The sequence below is a fragment of the Hydra vulgaris genome, chromosome 09 (assembly GCF_038396675.1).
Source record: "Hydra vulgaris chromosome 09, alternate assembly HydraT2T_AEP".
NCBI classification, from domain to species: Eukaryota; Metazoa; Cnidaria; class Hydrozoa; order Anthoathecata; family Hydridae; genus Hydra; species Hydra vulgaris.
Window position 1 is genome coordinate 56,512,501 of NC_088928.1, and position 19,235 is coordinate 56,531,735.

The 19,235-nt window shown below is 27.0% G+C and overlaps 2 protein-coding genes across 2 annotated transcripts in view; both read right to left on the reverse strand.

Moving 5' to 3' along the window:
• LOC100200345 (general transcription and DNA repair factor IIH helicase subunit XPD) overlaps positions 1 to 9,846 on the reverse strand; it is a 69,058-nt gene extending 59,212 nt beyond the window's left edge. Inside the window, exons 1-4 of the mRNA XM_065806118.1 lie at positions 9,748 to 9,846; positions 9,567 to 9,660; positions 9,380 to 9,479; positions 9,070 to 9,147 (exon numbers count right to left, since the gene is read on the reverse strand). Coding sequence (XP_065662190.1) covers positions 9,070 to 9,147; positions 9,380 to 9,479; positions 9,567 to 9,571 — 183 coding nt within the window. The 5' untranslated portion in view covers positions 9,572 to 9,660; positions 9,748 to 9,846. The remainder of the gene's footprint in view (positions 1 to 9,069; positions 9,148 to 9,379; positions 9,480 to 9,566; positions 9,661 to 9,747) is intronic.
• Positions 9,847 to 10,054: 208 nt separating this feature from the next.
• The window catches only part of LOC105847006 (RNA-binding protein pno1), a 40,074-nt gene continuing 30,893 nt past the window's right edge, over positions 10,055 to 19,235 (reverse strand). The window contains exons 6-7 of the mRNA XM_065806120.1: positions 15,749 to 15,819; positions 10,055 to 10,213 (exon numbers count right to left, since the gene is read on the reverse strand). Of these exons, the coding sequence (XP_065662192.1) occupies positions 10,146 to 10,213; positions 15,749 to 15,819 (139 nt within the window). The 3' untranslated portion in view covers positions 10,055 to 10,145. The remainder of the gene's footprint in view (positions 10,214 to 15,748; positions 15,820 to 19,235) is intronic.

A 19,235-nucleotide genomic window follows, 5' to 3' on the forward strand; every position in this document is an offset into this window, starting at 1 on the left:
TTATAAATATAATAAATTCTAATAAAAAAAAAGAGAAAATTTAAGAGCATGTTAAACTTTTATATACTTCCCGGGAATAGGTAATTTTTTAATAACTATATTTCTAGAAAAAAAATTAGAGAGCAGTACTTCAATGCCAGTGCTGTGAGGATACATTGATGGAAACATTGCCAAATAAAGCTTTTTTCCACAAAAAAAATATTTTGTATATTTTAATAACATTTTAAAAAATAAATATTTATATCAAATATAATTAACAATATTTGTCAATAAAATAAAAAAAGAGTCTTTAACTTCTGAATTTGGGCGGCACCCAAAACTCGTGCAAATACGTTAACTAAAGCTGTTGAAAAGGGTCCAGAATAGCCCCTGTGTGCAGTGCTTTACCAGCTCAGATTTCAGTTTATGATTGTGAAAACAAATTATTAATCTTGCATTATAAATTAATTCTATTCAAGTCTATTTTATTATTGTAACAACAATGGTGATAGTCTAGTTACTTACCTTTGTAATTTTCTAATTTTTTAATATTACCATCAAGATATGGAGACAATATCTTAATACTCATATTAAAAAGTAATTTCTCACTTTGTATTAAAGTGGTATAACGTAAAGGTACAACATATAATACCAATTTAAGCATATAAAGGTATGACATATAGTAACAATTAGTGATGTACCATCGGCAAATGCCGATTGTGGCTAATAATAGGTTTTATGTATTTTTTTAAGGGTATTATAATAATATTAAGGATTTAAATTACATATTTAACAAGTTCCTATTCATCAGAAGTGATTCGACCTACTAGCCTATGCTATTGGTAACCAGCAACCAATTAATCGGCTAAATCATTGGCCGATTAATCGGCCGATGGCATCGGTTGATTAATCGGCATTGGCTGATGCATCGGTATTGACTATTAGGCCAAACTAAACAGGTGCAAAGGCACACCTTATATATGCAAGTTGCATACCTAATATTAAGATATTACCTTTATATACATACATTAAACTATAATTAGCCTTAATCGGCCTTTGCCGATGGCACATCACTAGTAACAATGGCTCTGTATACTTTAACCTGTTGCTTTTATTTCAAATCATTAAATAACATAAAGTAACTTAAGTGTTTCTCACAGTTACTTGGTATAATTAGGTGGGCTGAACCATCTTTCTATATATACTACAAACATAATTGCTATTATGTAGTTGTAGTATATACACTATACTACAACTGCATAATAACTTACATATATACTTTACAATATAGTAAATATATATATTGTATTTATTATGTAGGTAATACATATTGTATATATTATATAGGTGATACATATTATGTAAGGTGATATATATTGTATCTATTTTGTAGGTGATACATACTATGTAAGGTGACGCATATTGTACATATCATGCAGGTGATGCATATTATATATACTATGTAGGTGATACATATTGTATGTATTATGTAGGTAATACATTTTATATATACAATGTAGGTGATACATATTGTATATATTATGTAGGTGATAGATATTGACAAAAATTTTTTGTCAATATGTATCACCTGTATCCTTTTGCATAACTTAACCTCATCAACCATTAATGACACCACTCAACCACCAAATTTATATTACTCTGAAAATCATTGAAACTGTTTATTGCAACTGCAGTTATGGTATCATCAGCATATAAATTACTTGGATTTTGTAGTATTTTGCGTAATTTAATAGCAAATCTATAAATAATAATGGTCCTTAGACGTTGCCTTGTGGTACCCCATTACTTAGGAGCATGGAAAAAGATATACATCATTCCATGACCACTCTTTGCTTCCTGTTACTTAAAAAGCTTTCAATCCATTTAATTAAGTTTCCACAAATTCCAAATGCTTTGAGCTTTTTTAACAGTCTTTAATGGGGAACAATGTCAAAAGCTTTTGCAAAACCTATAAAGATAATATCAATAGCTATTTTCTTAACACTTGTTATTAAATCTAGTAGATTTGTAATGCCTTTCATAAACCATGTTGATTTTCATTCAAAAAATTGTTTGAAACTAACGGTATTAAAACGCATAACCTACTTCCTTTTTTCAAAAAGCGGCCAACATTTTCTTGTTTACATATGTTTAGTAACTCACCACTGCTTAACATTTTTTCGAAGAGGATACATAAAGGCTTTGTTAAGAACTTTTAAATGGATCAAGTCCCAATAATTTTCCATGAATTTCTGCTTCACTGATCTCTACATTATTACAAAATATAATTGGTTGAAAACTTTTAATTATAGTAATGAATTTCTTTAGCAAAAACTAAACCTAATGAAATGTTTTAATATTTTTATTAATTTAGTTTTTGTTAAGAAAAAATTTTTTATCAAATGTTGAGGAAAAAAAATTATCATTATATGAAATAAACTATAAATCATACTTTAAAATTAGAAATGAATTATTTCACTCTTTTAAAATCTAAGAGCAAGATAAACATTTATATGTATATAATAACAATTACAAATAATTTTACACTGTTTTGAGTTCATTTTTTAATTAAACAAGTTTTGCTACAACTTATTACTGTTATTACTCATGATTACAAAAAATTATCGTCCATGAATACAAAAAACAAATATAAAAAACTTTATGGTGTTTCATATCTCATTACGCATATGTGTTATGCACATATCTGTTGTAAGGACTGTTTTTAGGTTAAAAATATTAAATTTTGCATGCACCAGTAATAATTGTGGAATAGAAAAATAATTATTTTATACATCAATATACTTTGACTTGAATGCCTGTCATTAAATTATAAAATATTTGTAAACATTTAGGGGTTATATATGCTTCTTTTATTTTAAATATAAGCTAATAAAAATTAAACATAAAGGAAATATTAAATTTGTAGATATATGAAGTGCCAATCAGAATTTTTATATGGCTGGATTGTTTTATATAGATCGAACGATATATTATATAGTTTGTATTAAACAAATCATGACATAGTTTGAATCATACCTTAAAAAATTAAATGATGCTACAAGTTTTAAGAAATAAAAAAAAATTTATACAAAAAGAAGTATAAAAATAGCTAAATTTATTTTCATCTTTTTTTACTTTTAAACAAAAAATTTTACTTTGGGTTCCCATCAAAAGAACAGTAAAGTTTCAAGACTATTTAATGCTAAATAAAATCTAAATTCTAGTAATATATCTTATATTTTTTTGAAATTACAGGATAAAGCTAAATGTTATTTTGCATCAAGAGATCTTAAAGTAAACCGTACAAATGTTTACTAAACTTTAATAGCTAATTATAAAAGAAACAAAAATCATTAAAAAAAATCAGTGTCAATATACTTTTGCTTACAAGAAAAAATTTCAGAAAAAACTCATTCTTGCGAAGGAAAAAAAAAAACAGAAACATTTTTGAGTACCTGTTAATGTTTTGTCCCATAAGAATTATTTGCAAGAACTACTTGCAAAGAACTTTTCTTCTCATTTGACTCTTGAATGTTTTCCTGCCTGCTAGAAAATGGCATCTGTTTTTCTAGTTTTTAAAAATTCTGGTGAACATTCTGATCTCTCCAATTATCGTCAGATCAATATTCTTTCTGTTATTAGCAAGGTTTTTGTGTCTTTGATAAACAAATTTCTCACATCCCATCTTGAGTCAAATAACTTACTGTCAGACAATCAATACGGTTTTCGATCCTCTTGCTCTACGGCTGATTTGCTAACTGCTGTGACTGAAAGATTTTATTGTGCACTAGAGGCAGAGGGTAGAGCTATTGCACTTGACATAACTAAGGCTTTCAATAAAGTTTGGCATGCGGGTCTTCTCCATAAGCTCGTTTCATATGATGTATCTGGGAAAGTTTTTGAGATTATCAAATTTTTTCTTTCTAACTGTTTAATTTATATTATTCTCAAAGGCCAACACTCTTCTTTATTACCAGTAACTTTTGGGGTACCTCAAGGTTCTATCCTTGGCCCTGTTTTGTTTCTAATCTAAATTAATGATTTTCTCTTAAGTCTTCTCTTTTCGATCCCTTTTTTTCAAAGCACAGGCACCTGATCTTGAATATGATCTCACTTCTGTAACATATTGGGGCGTGTGAATTTAAACTCCAACCAAACTCAGTTATTTACTGCAAAGAACAATTGCAATAAAAACCTTTATTTATTTAGTTTTTTTTCTAACAACTCAATAATTTGGAACTCTTTTCCATCTTCATGCTTTTCTGACTCATACAACCTTTCAAATTTTCAACCTTTCAAATTTTCAAGTCTTTTGTCAACCATTTCCTTGCTATTTAACTCTATCTTTTATTTTCTAGTAACTGTCAACTTGATAGTGGTTGCTTAATAACAAGGTTCAAATTAAGTGATCGCGAATTGCAATATCTGGAAATATTTCTGCTCATTCTCAGTTTATTAAAAACCGTGAACACTGTTTTAATAAAAAGGTCAATTTATCATATTTCAAAAATTAATGAAAAAACAAAACAATAAATTTACTGCTGCAAAAATAACAACAATCAAAACTTACATGTTTGCATATATTATTGTTTTTTTAAACACCAGATAATTTAAGGATTATAAATATAAAAAAAGTTATAAGAAAAAAAAAAAATTACGTAAGGTCCAAAAAATTTGCGCGGTTACATAAAAAATGCTAAAGTTATTTATTTGCGCATTGTATGAAAGATTAAAATCAATTTATTTTAAGGGGGAAAGTTTAAGGAACTACTTATTTAAAAAACTAAATGTTTTAAATTAAAAATTAATTATTTGATAATAAAGATAATAATAAAAATAATATACTTTAAAATAAGTCATTAGAGTTTTTTTATTTTGTTTTAAAATAATTATAAAAAGTTTAAATTAGTTTTTATATATTTTTAAACTCCTCTATCTTTAACTTTGTATATATACAAAGAGTTACAAACATTTAATTTATAAGAAAATATTGAATAAGATTTAAATAACATGTAAAAGTACTTTATATCTTATTTCATGATTTCTTTTATTTAAAATATTTGATCACCGCTGAATTCCTTTAGACTGTTGTGATAAGTAGTTGTTTTTAATAATTACATCGTATTTGATTGTGCTTTATTTTTCTAGTTATATATAATGATTTATAAAATTTAATATTTAAGTTCAAATCATAATTTTTAATAATAATAAAAATAACAGTAATAATATGGTTTTACAATAAGATTTTATATCATAATTCAAGATCAACATAAATATTTTTATTGAACAGCTATTGAGTTTAGTGATCAAAACAGAGCTTGCTGAGATTGCAAGACCACTTTCTCTAAATATTGGCGAAGATGCGCATTTTATTTGAAAACCAAAACAAAACAAGTAATTTCTTTTCAAATTATTAATTTTTTATTGTATTGGTATTAGTTTTGTTCATTTGCTTCTAAAACACTTGGAAACAACTTTTTACATTATTTGGAGTACGATAACCTGTGCCAACTTGCATCGAGTTCTGTTAATACAAGTTGTGTGGAAGTAGCAGCATGTACTCAGGGTATTTGTCAGTTATTTTCAGTTATTCTTGTGATCAACATAGTGTTTTACATTTAAAAGAGGGCAATGGAATTAAGAAGCAACAAAAAAATTATTTCCTTAGTTAATGACACAAAATATCAAAAACAGGTGGAAAACTATTGTCTAATCATCAATTTCTTGCTGTACAAAGTTAATATATATATATATATATATATATATATATATATATATATATATATATATATATATATATATATATATATATATATATATATATATATAGGTTCATGTACCTAGGGCCGGATTTTTTCAATGACCCAAATCAAGGCTCTGGGCTTGTTTAAAAATGTTGAAACTGATATGATCACATCTTTATACTAATTAATTTGTATTAATATAGGTATAATGACTTAAAAAATAAAAGTCCGTCATGTAGAATGGTTTAAAAATTAGTGGCCCTAGGTACAATAACCTTTTTTTTAATTGTACCTAGGACCACCAGTTTTTGTAACTAGACCCACTCTCTATAAATTAGGTTTAACTCCATAATCAATAGACTACAAAGATAGTCACTTAAACTTTATTAAAAGTTTGTTTAATCTAGCATTGTTTTCAAAAAATTTATCTAGCGTTGTATAGAATCTTAAAACTTTCAACATTTAAAAATGTTTAATGTTGCTGGTTCAATTTAAATCAAAGATTTTTAAACAAGTTTCCTTTTTTTTCCAATTTTTGTTGCACGTTGAAGTACAATAGCGTTTCTTTCTGGAGTGTCAGTGAGAATTCGACATTTACCTGGTTTTCTACCTCCTCTTTTAGATAAATTAGGTTTTGCTTTCGGAAAAGGACAGGCCTGTTCTGGCATTATACATGAAACAGATTTTGATACAGAAAAGTCTATTTCCATTGCAGACGAATCATTGTACAGGAATATAATTGTTTTGTGAATTTATTGACATATCTTTGACTAACTCATTTTTTTTGTCAGAAATAGAACTATTTGGACAATTTAATGCTGGATCTTGTCTGTCGTTTACACTATAACTCAAATACTTATCATCAGTAAATATGTTTTGATTAACTGGCCATACACCAAACACACGAAAACCTGCTAGAATGTTTAAAGGAGTAAAAGCCAAAAGGTAAAAATCTGCAACATCATATATGGTGATTGGCTTTCCTGGATTTGACAGCATCCAATCACAAAAGTTGTGCTGTAGTATTTCTTTAAAGGTCCAAAAACACCTCTGTCTAACGGCTGAAGCTTATGGCTGGTATGTGGTATGTGGAGGAAAAGTAAGCATTATTATACCATTTTCTCTAGCAAAAGTAGTCGCTTCAATACTGACATGACTTTCATGGTTATCCAATAGTAATAATACTGGCTGATCTACAGAACATTTGATATAATAAATAAAATGTTTTAAAAACTCTAATTTATTTTCAGCATTTGACCATCAACTTATGTGTTGTTCCCTTAGTTCCTGGAAGTGCTCCTTTCTGCATATGATCTTTGAAGTTCACTCTTGGAAAAATCATCTTAGGCGGTATGGAATTTCCGATTGCATTCACACAGCTAATAATAGTTATATTAGTTCCTCGTTCACCAGAAGTTAAGCTCCCAATCTGTTTTTTGTCTTTCGGGGCTACAACCTTAACAGGTGTGTGCACATTTGTAATGCCTGTTTCATCTAAATTAAAGATGCATTTAGGCAAAAGCATGTTTTTTGAGAAGACATCAAAATATTTTGAAAAAAAATATGAAACATTTGCTTTGTTGAAACTGGTGGCTCTTGCTAAACTTGTGGCTTGCGGCTTCCTTAGTGAAAGAAACTTATTATTTCTTTTCATAAAATCAGAATACCATTGCTCACTGGCTTTACTATTTCTATCCCAGGAAGTTGGATATTTTTTATCATTGGCTTTTGCATACTCAAAAGCAAGCTTTTTAAGCTGTGGTTTTGACAGTCCATAATGCATATTGCTTGCAATGACAAGGTAATCAACTAAGGCTTTTTCTTCATCTTTAGAGAATACATTCCAAACAGCACATCGGTTAAGATACTGATATTTTGGTTCAGTATTTTTAGAACTATTCTTCTGACAAAAGTTTATATGCCTTTAGAGTGTTGTTCTGCTGATGTCGTGCTGCAGTCCTAATGTGGTGCTAATGTCGTCCTAATGTCGACATAAAATCTCGTGCTGCAGTCCTAACCGGAAATCCATCCCTCATTACTGCTTTTGCAGCAAGTTACACTATCTGCATTATGTTTTGAACACTTTTTTCCATTATTATTCCTAGGCATCTAAAAAAATAGTTAAAAAAATCTCAAACATTTTAAAAGTGAAATATAAACAAATTACACATTTTTAAAATGTGTAAAGATAAATTTAATAAATACCAAGTTATTATCAAAATTTATTTTGATCAAAATGCCTGAATGTCTATGAATTTAATAGAAGTCTGAATGTCTATGAATTTAATAGAATGTCTATGAATTTAATATGAAGTAAATATGCAATATTAAACAACAATTACTACTACTACAACTACTACTACTACTACAACTACTACTACTACTACTACTACTACTACTACTACTACTACTACTACTACTACTACTACTACTACTACTATAACTACTATTAAAATATAATAAAAATCACAGACATTTAATATAAATTATTAAATAGCAAAAACATTTTAAGATAACAAAAGGTGCGTAGCAAACTTTACAACTCTCATAATTAAAATATAAATATCACATTGATATACATCACTGTAAAGTATCTAAAAAAAAGTAGATAATTTTACAAACATTAAGTACACAATTTGATTGAAACACGTATATCAATAACAAACTTGACTAATAATTCTGAGCAAAATTAACAAACTATAAGCATTAAATGGTGTTCCCAAAACAGCCGCGAAAGAAAAAAGCTCTTTGCCAACTGGAATTTAGCAATCTTCCTCGTGATCAAACTAATTCTTTATCAGAAAAACAAACATATGGCCCAAGGTACAACCAAACTATATGGCCCTAGGTACAAGACTTGATAGCCTCATGCAAAATGTCATCTATTAACAAATCCGCATTGAAAGTAAACTTATTGATTATCGCCTTAAGTACTTAAGTAACAAACAATATTATCTACTAGAACCTATTGAAAAGCATTTCCTCTTGGATTGTAAAACAATATAAGATAAAAGCAGCAAAACTTTACTTTAGACCATCAAAAAGCATTTTATAATTATAACTTGCCATGGTAGCGCTCTCCGAGTATCTAAATAGGATTAAAAAATAACTTTTTTTTAACTTAGAACTTTTTAGATTTCAAATAAAGTGGCCCTAGTTACAAGGAGGCCCTAGGTACACGAACTTCCCTTATATATATATCATTAATGAAACAGTTAATTATCATTAATTATACTTTTATTATATAAATTAATATTTGATTTTATTATTAACAAATCGATAACAAAATCTAAAAGAAATATTTGGTAGTGAAACACAAACAACAACAAACATATTTTGTTTTTACTTTTAAGTATGCGACAATCAAAGATATCAGTGATACTGTTTTTCCTGTTCCAGAAGGCATTTCCAACAAACAATGACCCTAAATATAAAGGAAATTGTATGTGGAATTATAGATCTTTTATCTTTTATTACTTAAATTTATTATAACTAAAAAGCAAAAAAAAAAAAAAAAATTATAAAATATAAATAATAATTATTTTTTTAATATTGAAAACATTAAAATTTACAGTAAATGATTTCTATAAATTTCCTGTAATAACTCTAACACTTAAATATTATATTTTTTTTTAATTTAAAATTTAAGTACAAACCTTAGCATCAAGTGTTCGTTTTAGTTCCAGCATATATGAATACTGTTCAGGATAAATGAAATCATGGGGGAAAAGAACCAAAAGTCCATCAATGTTAAGTCTATAGAAACAATAAGTAAACTTTCAAGAGAAAAACTCATTGAACAATTAAGAAAAAATGTTAATGAAAAAAATAAGATCAACTCACTTCATAATGATTTGTCTTTTAATATAAATTTTCAAATTAAAAAATCAACAGGATAAAGAACAGATACTAAAACATGATAAGCATTTTTTAAGCTCTAAAAAGTAAAAATATTTACATAGCAATGAACTATTGAATAAGAATAAATCTAACCATTTTATTTTAGAGTAGTGACTGGACTCACCTTTATTAGGTCCAGCCTATTGTAAGATCTACAATTAGGTAAAGTAATCCCAGCCACTTACCTTTATCTTATTAATTTTTTTTATTTTAAAAATTATTATCATAACAATATATATATAACAATAGAAATCGCTATAAGGCAGTATAATCACTATAAAGCGATTACAACTGTCAGATGATTCATTCCTGAATAATAATATTCATCCCTGAATAAATAATTAATTATAAATAACAATCAGCATTATGATAAAAATATGATTTCAAAAATCTAATAAAATAGAATACACTATCAGTTTAACTATAAAAAAAATAATACAGTAAAAATATATTTATTGTTAAGTAACAAATTTAAATATATAATACATGCGACACAAATCTAATTTCTAAGTTGCGTTAAATTTAGAATTTCTCAACTGAACGAGCAGCCACAGCTCGCATATTGCCATACACTTTAGATGGAGGGCTGCCTAAAAAAATGTTATTTTTTAAAAATAATTTTTATAAAGACAAAAATATATATATTAGGTCAATAAATCTAAAACACACTTTTTTTTCAAAACAAAAAAAAAAAGTATATTTTCCATAAAAATATTTTAAAAACTACAGTATTTTTTCTCTAACAAATATTAAAAACTATGTGTGTACATATACATATATATATATAAACATTCGAATCACAAATATAGACTCAAAAACATAATCAATCACTTTATCACTTTAATATCATACAATATGGTTTGTTAAAATGTTGTTTCAAAAGTTAATCAAATTTTTTTTGGTACTAACTTAATGTTTTGCTCTATGCTCTGTTTTTTTGGTACTAATTGAATGTTTTATTTTTTTTCTAACACAGAATAATAACTTGCTTCGATACTTCATTTACTCACACTTTCGGCGATGCTTCATTTATGCACACTTTTCAGCAGGATCATTTACTACATGCAGTTTATAAACCCAGTCCTTAAATCTTCTGTAAGTGCTGTTGTTTCCCCCATTCCTTAAAACTAACTTGACACCATTTAAGATCGTTCTTTGTAACTCCAAGGTTTTCAAAAACCAACCAACTCATGCCTCCTCCAAATCATGACAGATTAGAAGTATTTGGATTTTTGTATTGCTTTTCAAAGTTTGGCTTGGCAACATCCTGTTTAGAGTCAGAGTCAAACAGCTTTTTAGCAACACTTTCTCTAACTTGGGGCATTAGTTCCTCATCAGCTATAGAAAAAATAACTATTCTCTGGTCGTGGTACCAATGATGTCGTATCATTACGTCAATCCAAAGGTATTTATAGTCACCTCTGGGAAATACGTTATCTTTTAAAGCTTCACTGCAAAACTATAAGACTTTATCAGCCTAGAAAAAATATTTATTCAATTAATTACGAGAAATTATTTGTTTGTTGATAAAAAAAATGCTTTATTAATGTTATTTTTTTTTCCCTAATAATAAGTCTTAACAGTTCAAAATCTCTAAAATGACACTGTTCCATTAATCCATCCAATATTACTTGCAGTTGTATCTAAGGATACGCTAGTAACTGCTTCGAAAAGGTTTCATTCATTTAAAACTTTTTTTATTGCAATAGCCTGGGTTATTCCACATCCATCAGAAATTCCAATTACTCCAATAAGCTGGGGCTTATTGAGATCTGGTGAGCTTACAATTACTGTCAACCTTTCCTCATTTTTGGCATGATTAAGAACACCTGTAATTTTTTGTGTGTCCTGGGGAAGAGTCAGAGATAAGTGTTAAGCTTTTGAGATAAAAGATTCCTTTATTTTAATTCCTTCATTTGTTGAAACCATTTTGTTATGCCTTCTTGAAGTTGTTTCTGATGGTGAAAACTTATTCAAATCTCTGTTGCCTGCATTTATGATACTTGCAATTATAGCTACCTGACCTGTTGAAGAAATATTGTATCTTTTTGCAACAATTGATTTTGATTTAATTATATCTTTAGACAAAGAAACCATTACAAAAATCAGTTTTTTTCCTTTTTGAATTGTATTCTTTAAAGCCTATATCTAACTCATCTGAGTCTACAAAATCAGTATTAGAATATTTTTGAAGACGTGTTTTATGTTTATATGTATGTATGTATATATACACACACACACATATATATGTATATATATATATATATATATATATATATATATATATATATATATATATATATATATATATATATATATGTATGTATATATGTATGTATATATATATGTATATATATACGTGTATATATATGTATATATATGTGTGTATATATATATATGTATTTATATACATATAAATATATGTACATATATATGTATTTATATACATATATATATGTATATATATGTATATTTACATATTTATATACAATATATATATACACATATAATATACATATACGTATAAAAAAAAATATATATATATATTTATTGATATATAAATAACATATATATATATTGATATATATATAATATATATAAGATATATTTATATACAACTTGTTTATATACAACTTCTTCTCATAATAAAATAAAATAAGAGACTTCAAAATGAAATACCAAAAAAAATAATAACTTTAGGATTCTAAAGAAAGCACCAATAGCAGTTGTAACAATGTTTAGTATTTAAAATTGAGTATACAAATATTGTAATGTAAAAATATAAGCATTTCTACTGTTTTCGGAGTTAACCTATTTCGTCATGAAGAATAAACTTGTCCTCCACAACTGAACAACCGTTTACTTTCAACAGAAGATGGAGGGCATGATAAATACTTCTGAGCTATTGGAGCTAATTGCTTGAAGTTATTTCTATTTGCTCTCCACCATACTATAGGACTATGTTGTTGTGTGATAATGTCTAGGCTCAAATAAATTAAACTTCATTTTCTAATTTTAAATAATGCTTGCTTTCTTTTTCTTGTAGAACTTCAGATAATGATGTGTTTTCAATTAAAGTGTTTTTATTTTTAATAACATTTTCAAAGCATTTTGAAAAATAGAAACCTAGATTTATTGTACTTGATAACAAACTAACCTCAGGTTTAAATTCAATATGATCTTTTTGTTGAAAACTTTTTGAGCAATCTACAAGCCATTTAATAATATATTCAAAATAACTATCAGCTTCATTTGAAAAAAAATTATTTTTATATACGTTGGATTTAAAAATATGGCTAAAATGAGATTTTTGTCATTGAGATATTTTTCAAATCTTTCATTTGCTGATTTTTTTAAATTCTTTTAAAGTTGTCCCTAATCCTAAAAACAAGGAAAGCTTTTCAGCTTGAACCAGCATGGCTTTTACAACTTGTATAGTTGGAATTATAGCAGATACAATTGCTTTATGCTCACTTAACAAATTTGTTATATCATTAAACATTTTTAAAAGTCGTAGTAATTTTTCAAAAATAATCTATTTATTGTTTTCCAGTGACTCAAGTTTAGAGTTGTCATTATCACAATAAAATGGGATCGAAGCGAACTTCTGTTCAAAAATTCTTTCAAACATAAAATATTGACTATACCATTTTGTTGTTATGTCTTGTTTGAACCTATTTTCTGGCTTTTGATAAGTTTGGTATTTTGATAAGCTTCAAAAGAATATAGCGAATGATTAAAATGGGTTACTATGTTTTTACAAATTGTTGATATATTTTTAATGTATATCTGGGCAAATACTATTCATATAATTCAGAATAAATTCAGATAATTCATATTCATATAATTCAGGATAAATTCAGAATAAATTCAACACAAGTTGCAAAGTGTGTAAAAAACACAGCAAACTGTAGTAACCTGCCTCTCTTATGCCAGCTACCATATTAGCTGTATTATCTCTAGCAATTAAATGTACCTTTAAATAAGAAATTCATTCATTGAACTTTGAATTGCTTTACTTATATTTTTGGACATTTGTTGTATTTTTGGACATTTGTTTGACTTTGTTGTATGTTTTTTGAAAAACAGAGTTTTTAATGTATTTTCTACTTGGAATGCAATAGTTAGGTTTAACTATTGCATTCCAAGTAGAAAATACATTAATTCTGTAGTATAAGACATCGGGTTTCAATCTTTGAAACATGATGTCTTATACTACAGAAAAAGGTTGAATATCAACTGCAATCATTTCTGCAATATATTTATTTAATAATTGAGACCTGTGATCATTAATGTCCCAAAGCTTTTTCTCTCAAGTGTTTCAAACAAAGTTTGTTGAGACTGTTTTGAGCAACTTGCATCAATTGACTTGATTTTCTTGAACACATTTTGTTCACTTTCTGCTCTCCTTTTTTTTTCTTGTTCATTAAGTTTAAACTCTTTGCTTGCTATTTCTTTATGTTTTGTATTAATGAGACAATATATTTGTTGTGCCAAAAGACTTAAACTTTTTTTCTTTGTTGCCTCTTGTAATCTTCAGTTTGCATATGCTACATATTGCAATTGAAGCAACCTCAGGAGAAATAGTAAAATATTTCCGCACCCAACTGCGTGATTTTATTGGAATACCTTTTCCAAACAAAGTTGCTGAATATATTTTTAATTCTATAACTTTATTAACTTATTAGTAATTTAGATATCTAAATAACAATCATATAGAAATATAGAAGGCAATACTTGAATATATATAGATAACAATGCTTAAATAGGATACTTTTAAGTATAACAAGAAAACAATACAAAACAAAATTATTCTTAAAACAACATTATAGTAATAAAAGTATAAATACATTCAGCTGTTAAACTAAAGCTTATACACATCATTTTAAGAATTGATAAATATGCCTGTAAACAAAGTCAAAATAAACAATTTCTCAAAAAATTCTCAAGTAAATAAAGTTTAGATTATTTATTATTCAATTATTATTATAATGCAGGATAAAAACATTAAAATGCCATAGATAATGCAAATCGGTAAATTAATAAAAAAAAAGGCTGATGCCGCTACTGATTCCGATTGTGCAACAAGTGTCCAATGCTGATTAATCGATGCATCACTATTATATATATATATATATATATATATATATATATATATATATATATATTATATATATATATATATATATATATATATATATATATATATATATATATATATATATATATATTTAAACAACTTTAAAAAGTATTCTACACAATAGAGTGCTCAATGTTCTCAAAAGAACAGAGCAATTATATTAGTAGTAGAAAATCATTAAAAATTTACAATTACAATTTACAAAAATAGAAAATTAGTAGTAGAAAATTTTTGTTAAGTGATTTTCTACTACTAATATATATATATATATATATATATATATATATATATATATATATATATATATATATATATATATATATATATATATATATATATATATATATATATATATACACACACACATATATATATATACACACACATATATATACATACTCATATATACATATATACAAACTCTGCAAATTGAAAAAAATATATTTGCAAAAAAAACACCAAGTGAAGGTACTCTAAATAGTTAGGTACTCTCAAGTCTCTCAAACAGCTACTTTTTCGAAAATTTAAAAACCTCTCTAATTAACATAATGTATCTATGTATACATATTTATATACAATTTATATATGCATATATAATATATATTTATATATATATAAATATATATATAAATATAAATATATATATATAATATATATATATAATATATATATAATATATATATAATATATATATATAATACATATATATAATATATTTATATATATAATATATATATATATATAATATATATATATAATATATATATATATATATATAAATATATATATATATTATATATATATATATATATATATATATATATATATATATATATATATATATATATATATTAAATATATTTTTATATACAACTTCTTTCTTTGTACAGTGGCCTTGTTCATCAAGGTTCGCGTTTTGGAGTTATACTCACAGTCTTACTTAATCATGAAAAAACTTGATTAAATTGTTTTAAATGTTTCTCACCTAATATCAGGTTACATATTGCAGTTCGAGCAATTTTTATGTTTTGAAATGAACCAAGGATATGAATTTTCCTGAGAAAAAAAAAACAAGCATAAAAAAAAATTAAAAGTACAAAAAATATTAAAACTTGATAAATAACAAAATATCAAAACTTAAAAAATGAAAAGTTTGCACAATCAAATACAGATCTTATAAATAATAGATAAAGCAAAATCTATTCCATTTCAGCAACACCGTTAGATTGAAAAATTTAAATTAAAATTTAAATTGAAAAAAAAGTTTATTAATGTCTATAGCCTACTAGAGTCTACTTAAGCATAAAATCGAGTACGCAGAACTGATATATTTCAGTTTTCCATAAAATGGAGTATGCAGAACTGATAAATGTTGCACAAAACAAAAATATAAGGGCCTCTTGTTAAAACAGTAGCTGAGACTTCAAACAATTAACCAAAAATTATTTGAGTTGAAGAGAATATTATTTATTATTATATATAAACAGAATCGAAACAGATGTCCTTTGGTACAGATATGGAGTTAGTTAAATCTCCTGTACTTTCGAAAAAGCAAATTTTTGTTCTAAATAGAGCTAAGATATAAGCTAAAACCTTTATTGAATGGATTTATGTAATCAACTGCTTAAGGTAACCACAAATTTTTTTAATCCCTAGAGATTAAAAATATTTACAGCTATCTTAAGGTATGATGATTGAGGTACAATGGTGCTGAAGTAAAAAGATTGTTGAGGATATTTCGGAGGATAATCATTGGAACCCTCTGAATTACAAGATATTATGTTGCATTTTAACTATTCATTATTTATTATAAATTCAGTAAATCTTAATGATCTTAAATATTTAAATGATCTTCAGTGTTTAGAATAAGTTTTATGTTGCAAAGTATGGTTGCTTATAAAGTGAGATATCCTGTACTTTTGAGACAGATGAAAAGAAAATCCCTAACCCTAACCCTGAAATGAACATTAAACTTGAATTAGTTGCCTGAGCCGTCTCATCACTAAACATAAAACCATAAATTGTTAGCACATTTTTATCAAATTAGATCCGATTTTTCCTAAATTATCACATAATTACAGTCATTTAGGCTCGTTTGTCTCATATCAGATTAAACATAATGCATTTTGTATCGAATTTGGCTCACCTTAGAAGTTAATCACCTCGCACATTTTGCAATTTGAAATTAACTACCTCATTTGTCTTGTATCACCTTATACATCTTATACATTTCGTGTGAACTGGTCAGTTATACATACAAAGCAATCATGTCACAGTAGCGTTCGAGTTTTCAAAGATGAAAGGTAACTTTAACTTATTTCTTTATTTGTTTCTCGGAATGAATACATACACAAATGCCAAATGTTTTTTAGGGAACTTATCTTTAAGTATCCCAGAAACTAAAGGCTAAAGTCCCCCATGCATACAATACAAGTTTAACACACCTCCTAGTGGATAAGTGTGTTTTAAACAGTATTATTTCCATACACAGAATACAAATTTAAAACACATTCTAATGTATGAATCTGTTTTTAAAAAGTTTTTTCCCCCATCCACCCCACAAATAATTTGATATAAGTACATCTTCAGTGTTGCCATTTCATCATGCGCTACTAGCCTTTAGTGTATGTTTAACAATTGGTTGTTTAAGTTTTAAGCGTGATTCTTGTGTCAATTTGTGGTGCATTGCTTTTTTGCTTCTTAAAAATATATCAGTGTTTACATTTTAATGGGTTTAATTTTAAGGAGTTTGGCTCCGAGTAGTGTGTCCTTTTAGTGTTGCAACATGAGCGAGGCTTGGCGACAGAATGGGTTTTTTATACTGATTTCGATGATAAGACTCCACCGGGAGTTTTTAGGAGTTGGTGAATTAAACATTTAAAACGTCAAAATACCAGGGTAGAGACCCCCTCAAAAGGGTCAATACCATAACCATTTCCTGATGAGAATCTGGTATTTACACTACATAATTCATTTGCCTTTTTCTCAAACACTCATGTATTTTTATGCGTATCTTTTTGAGTTTTTTACGTGCATATTCTAATACTTTTTGTAGAATAATTTAATTGTTCATTTGTCCGGTTTTTGGTTTTATGTTGTTTTTGTATTGTGCTCTTGATTACAATGTTTTTGTCCATCTTTTGTATCCACATTTACACTGTTATAATATGTGATCCCATTATGTTTTGTTGTTAGTTTGTATTAACTGTTTGTAAGAACAAAGTTTTTATAAATTTTTTAAAAAAATTTTAAGATGTAGATAATAATTAAGTTTTAGGGTTGAGATAATATTTAAATTGATCATTAAATTATAAGGTTAAGGTAATCAATTTTCTAAGTAAGACATATACACACGTTTTCACAGATCTTTAATTCTGCCATGTCGTACACAGAAAGTCGCATTTTTACATTGTCGTACACAGATTTTTTTAAAAAGAATTGTTCTCACGTGTATATGGCTCATGCACGCGCGCGCGTACCCCGATCACATGCTTAAGTTTTTAAGTTATTTGATTTGTTAAAAAGAACTAATTCTCATAAATAGGTCTTGCATGTTCTTATATTAAGGTAGAGCAGCAGGCTTTTGTATTAAGAATAATAAGTGTAATATTTTTTTGTACTGCCTGCCCTTACCAAAAACCCTTTGCACTTGTGAGTAGGCTCCACTGTGCCTGTCCTTATTTTAGTCAGTCGATGTAGCAACACTCTACTGCGCCTATCCCAATTTGAATCAGTCGATGTATGTACACTCCACTGCGCCTATCCCTATTCTATTCAGTCGACGTATGCACACTCTACTACACCTATCCCTATTTTTAGTCGATCAGTCAAATGCACGAATACTCCACAATGCCTGTGCATATTTTAAACTAGCTGATGCATGGGTAATCCACTGAGCATCTCTCTCTTCTCTACAAGTTGTTGTTTGCATACATGGTTCTATCATAGAGTTCATCTATTATATAGACTTCATCTATTTCATCTTTTATTGGTTTTTATTCTTATTGATGTTTCACTAAGTCTATGATCATTTAGCTCATTAGGATAAGACTTCTTCCATTATATATATTTAACTCTCTATTAAATTTGGATATAAAAACTTATAGTATCTCTCTAATCGGGTGTGCACATAGACATATTCAAGTGGGTGAGTAAACTTGCAGTGCTTCTGCAAGTTTACTCACCCACTTGCTTTGCTAGCTTTTGCCTTAAATGGTTTAACTCTAACTACATATTTTGAAGGTGAAAAGGTGAAGAATTTAATGGAAACGATGCAATTAGGTTCCTAAAATTTGTATATATATACTTAAGAGAGACTTTAATAATGCTAGAACATATGACTTATTACCAAATACAGACTGTCTTAGAAATAGGGTTTAGGAAAACCCGGCATTTTTAAACCCGACAAGTCCGAGTCGAGACTAAGAATATTTATCGGGTCCAGGTCCAATACGTCTTTTTAACTTGCAATT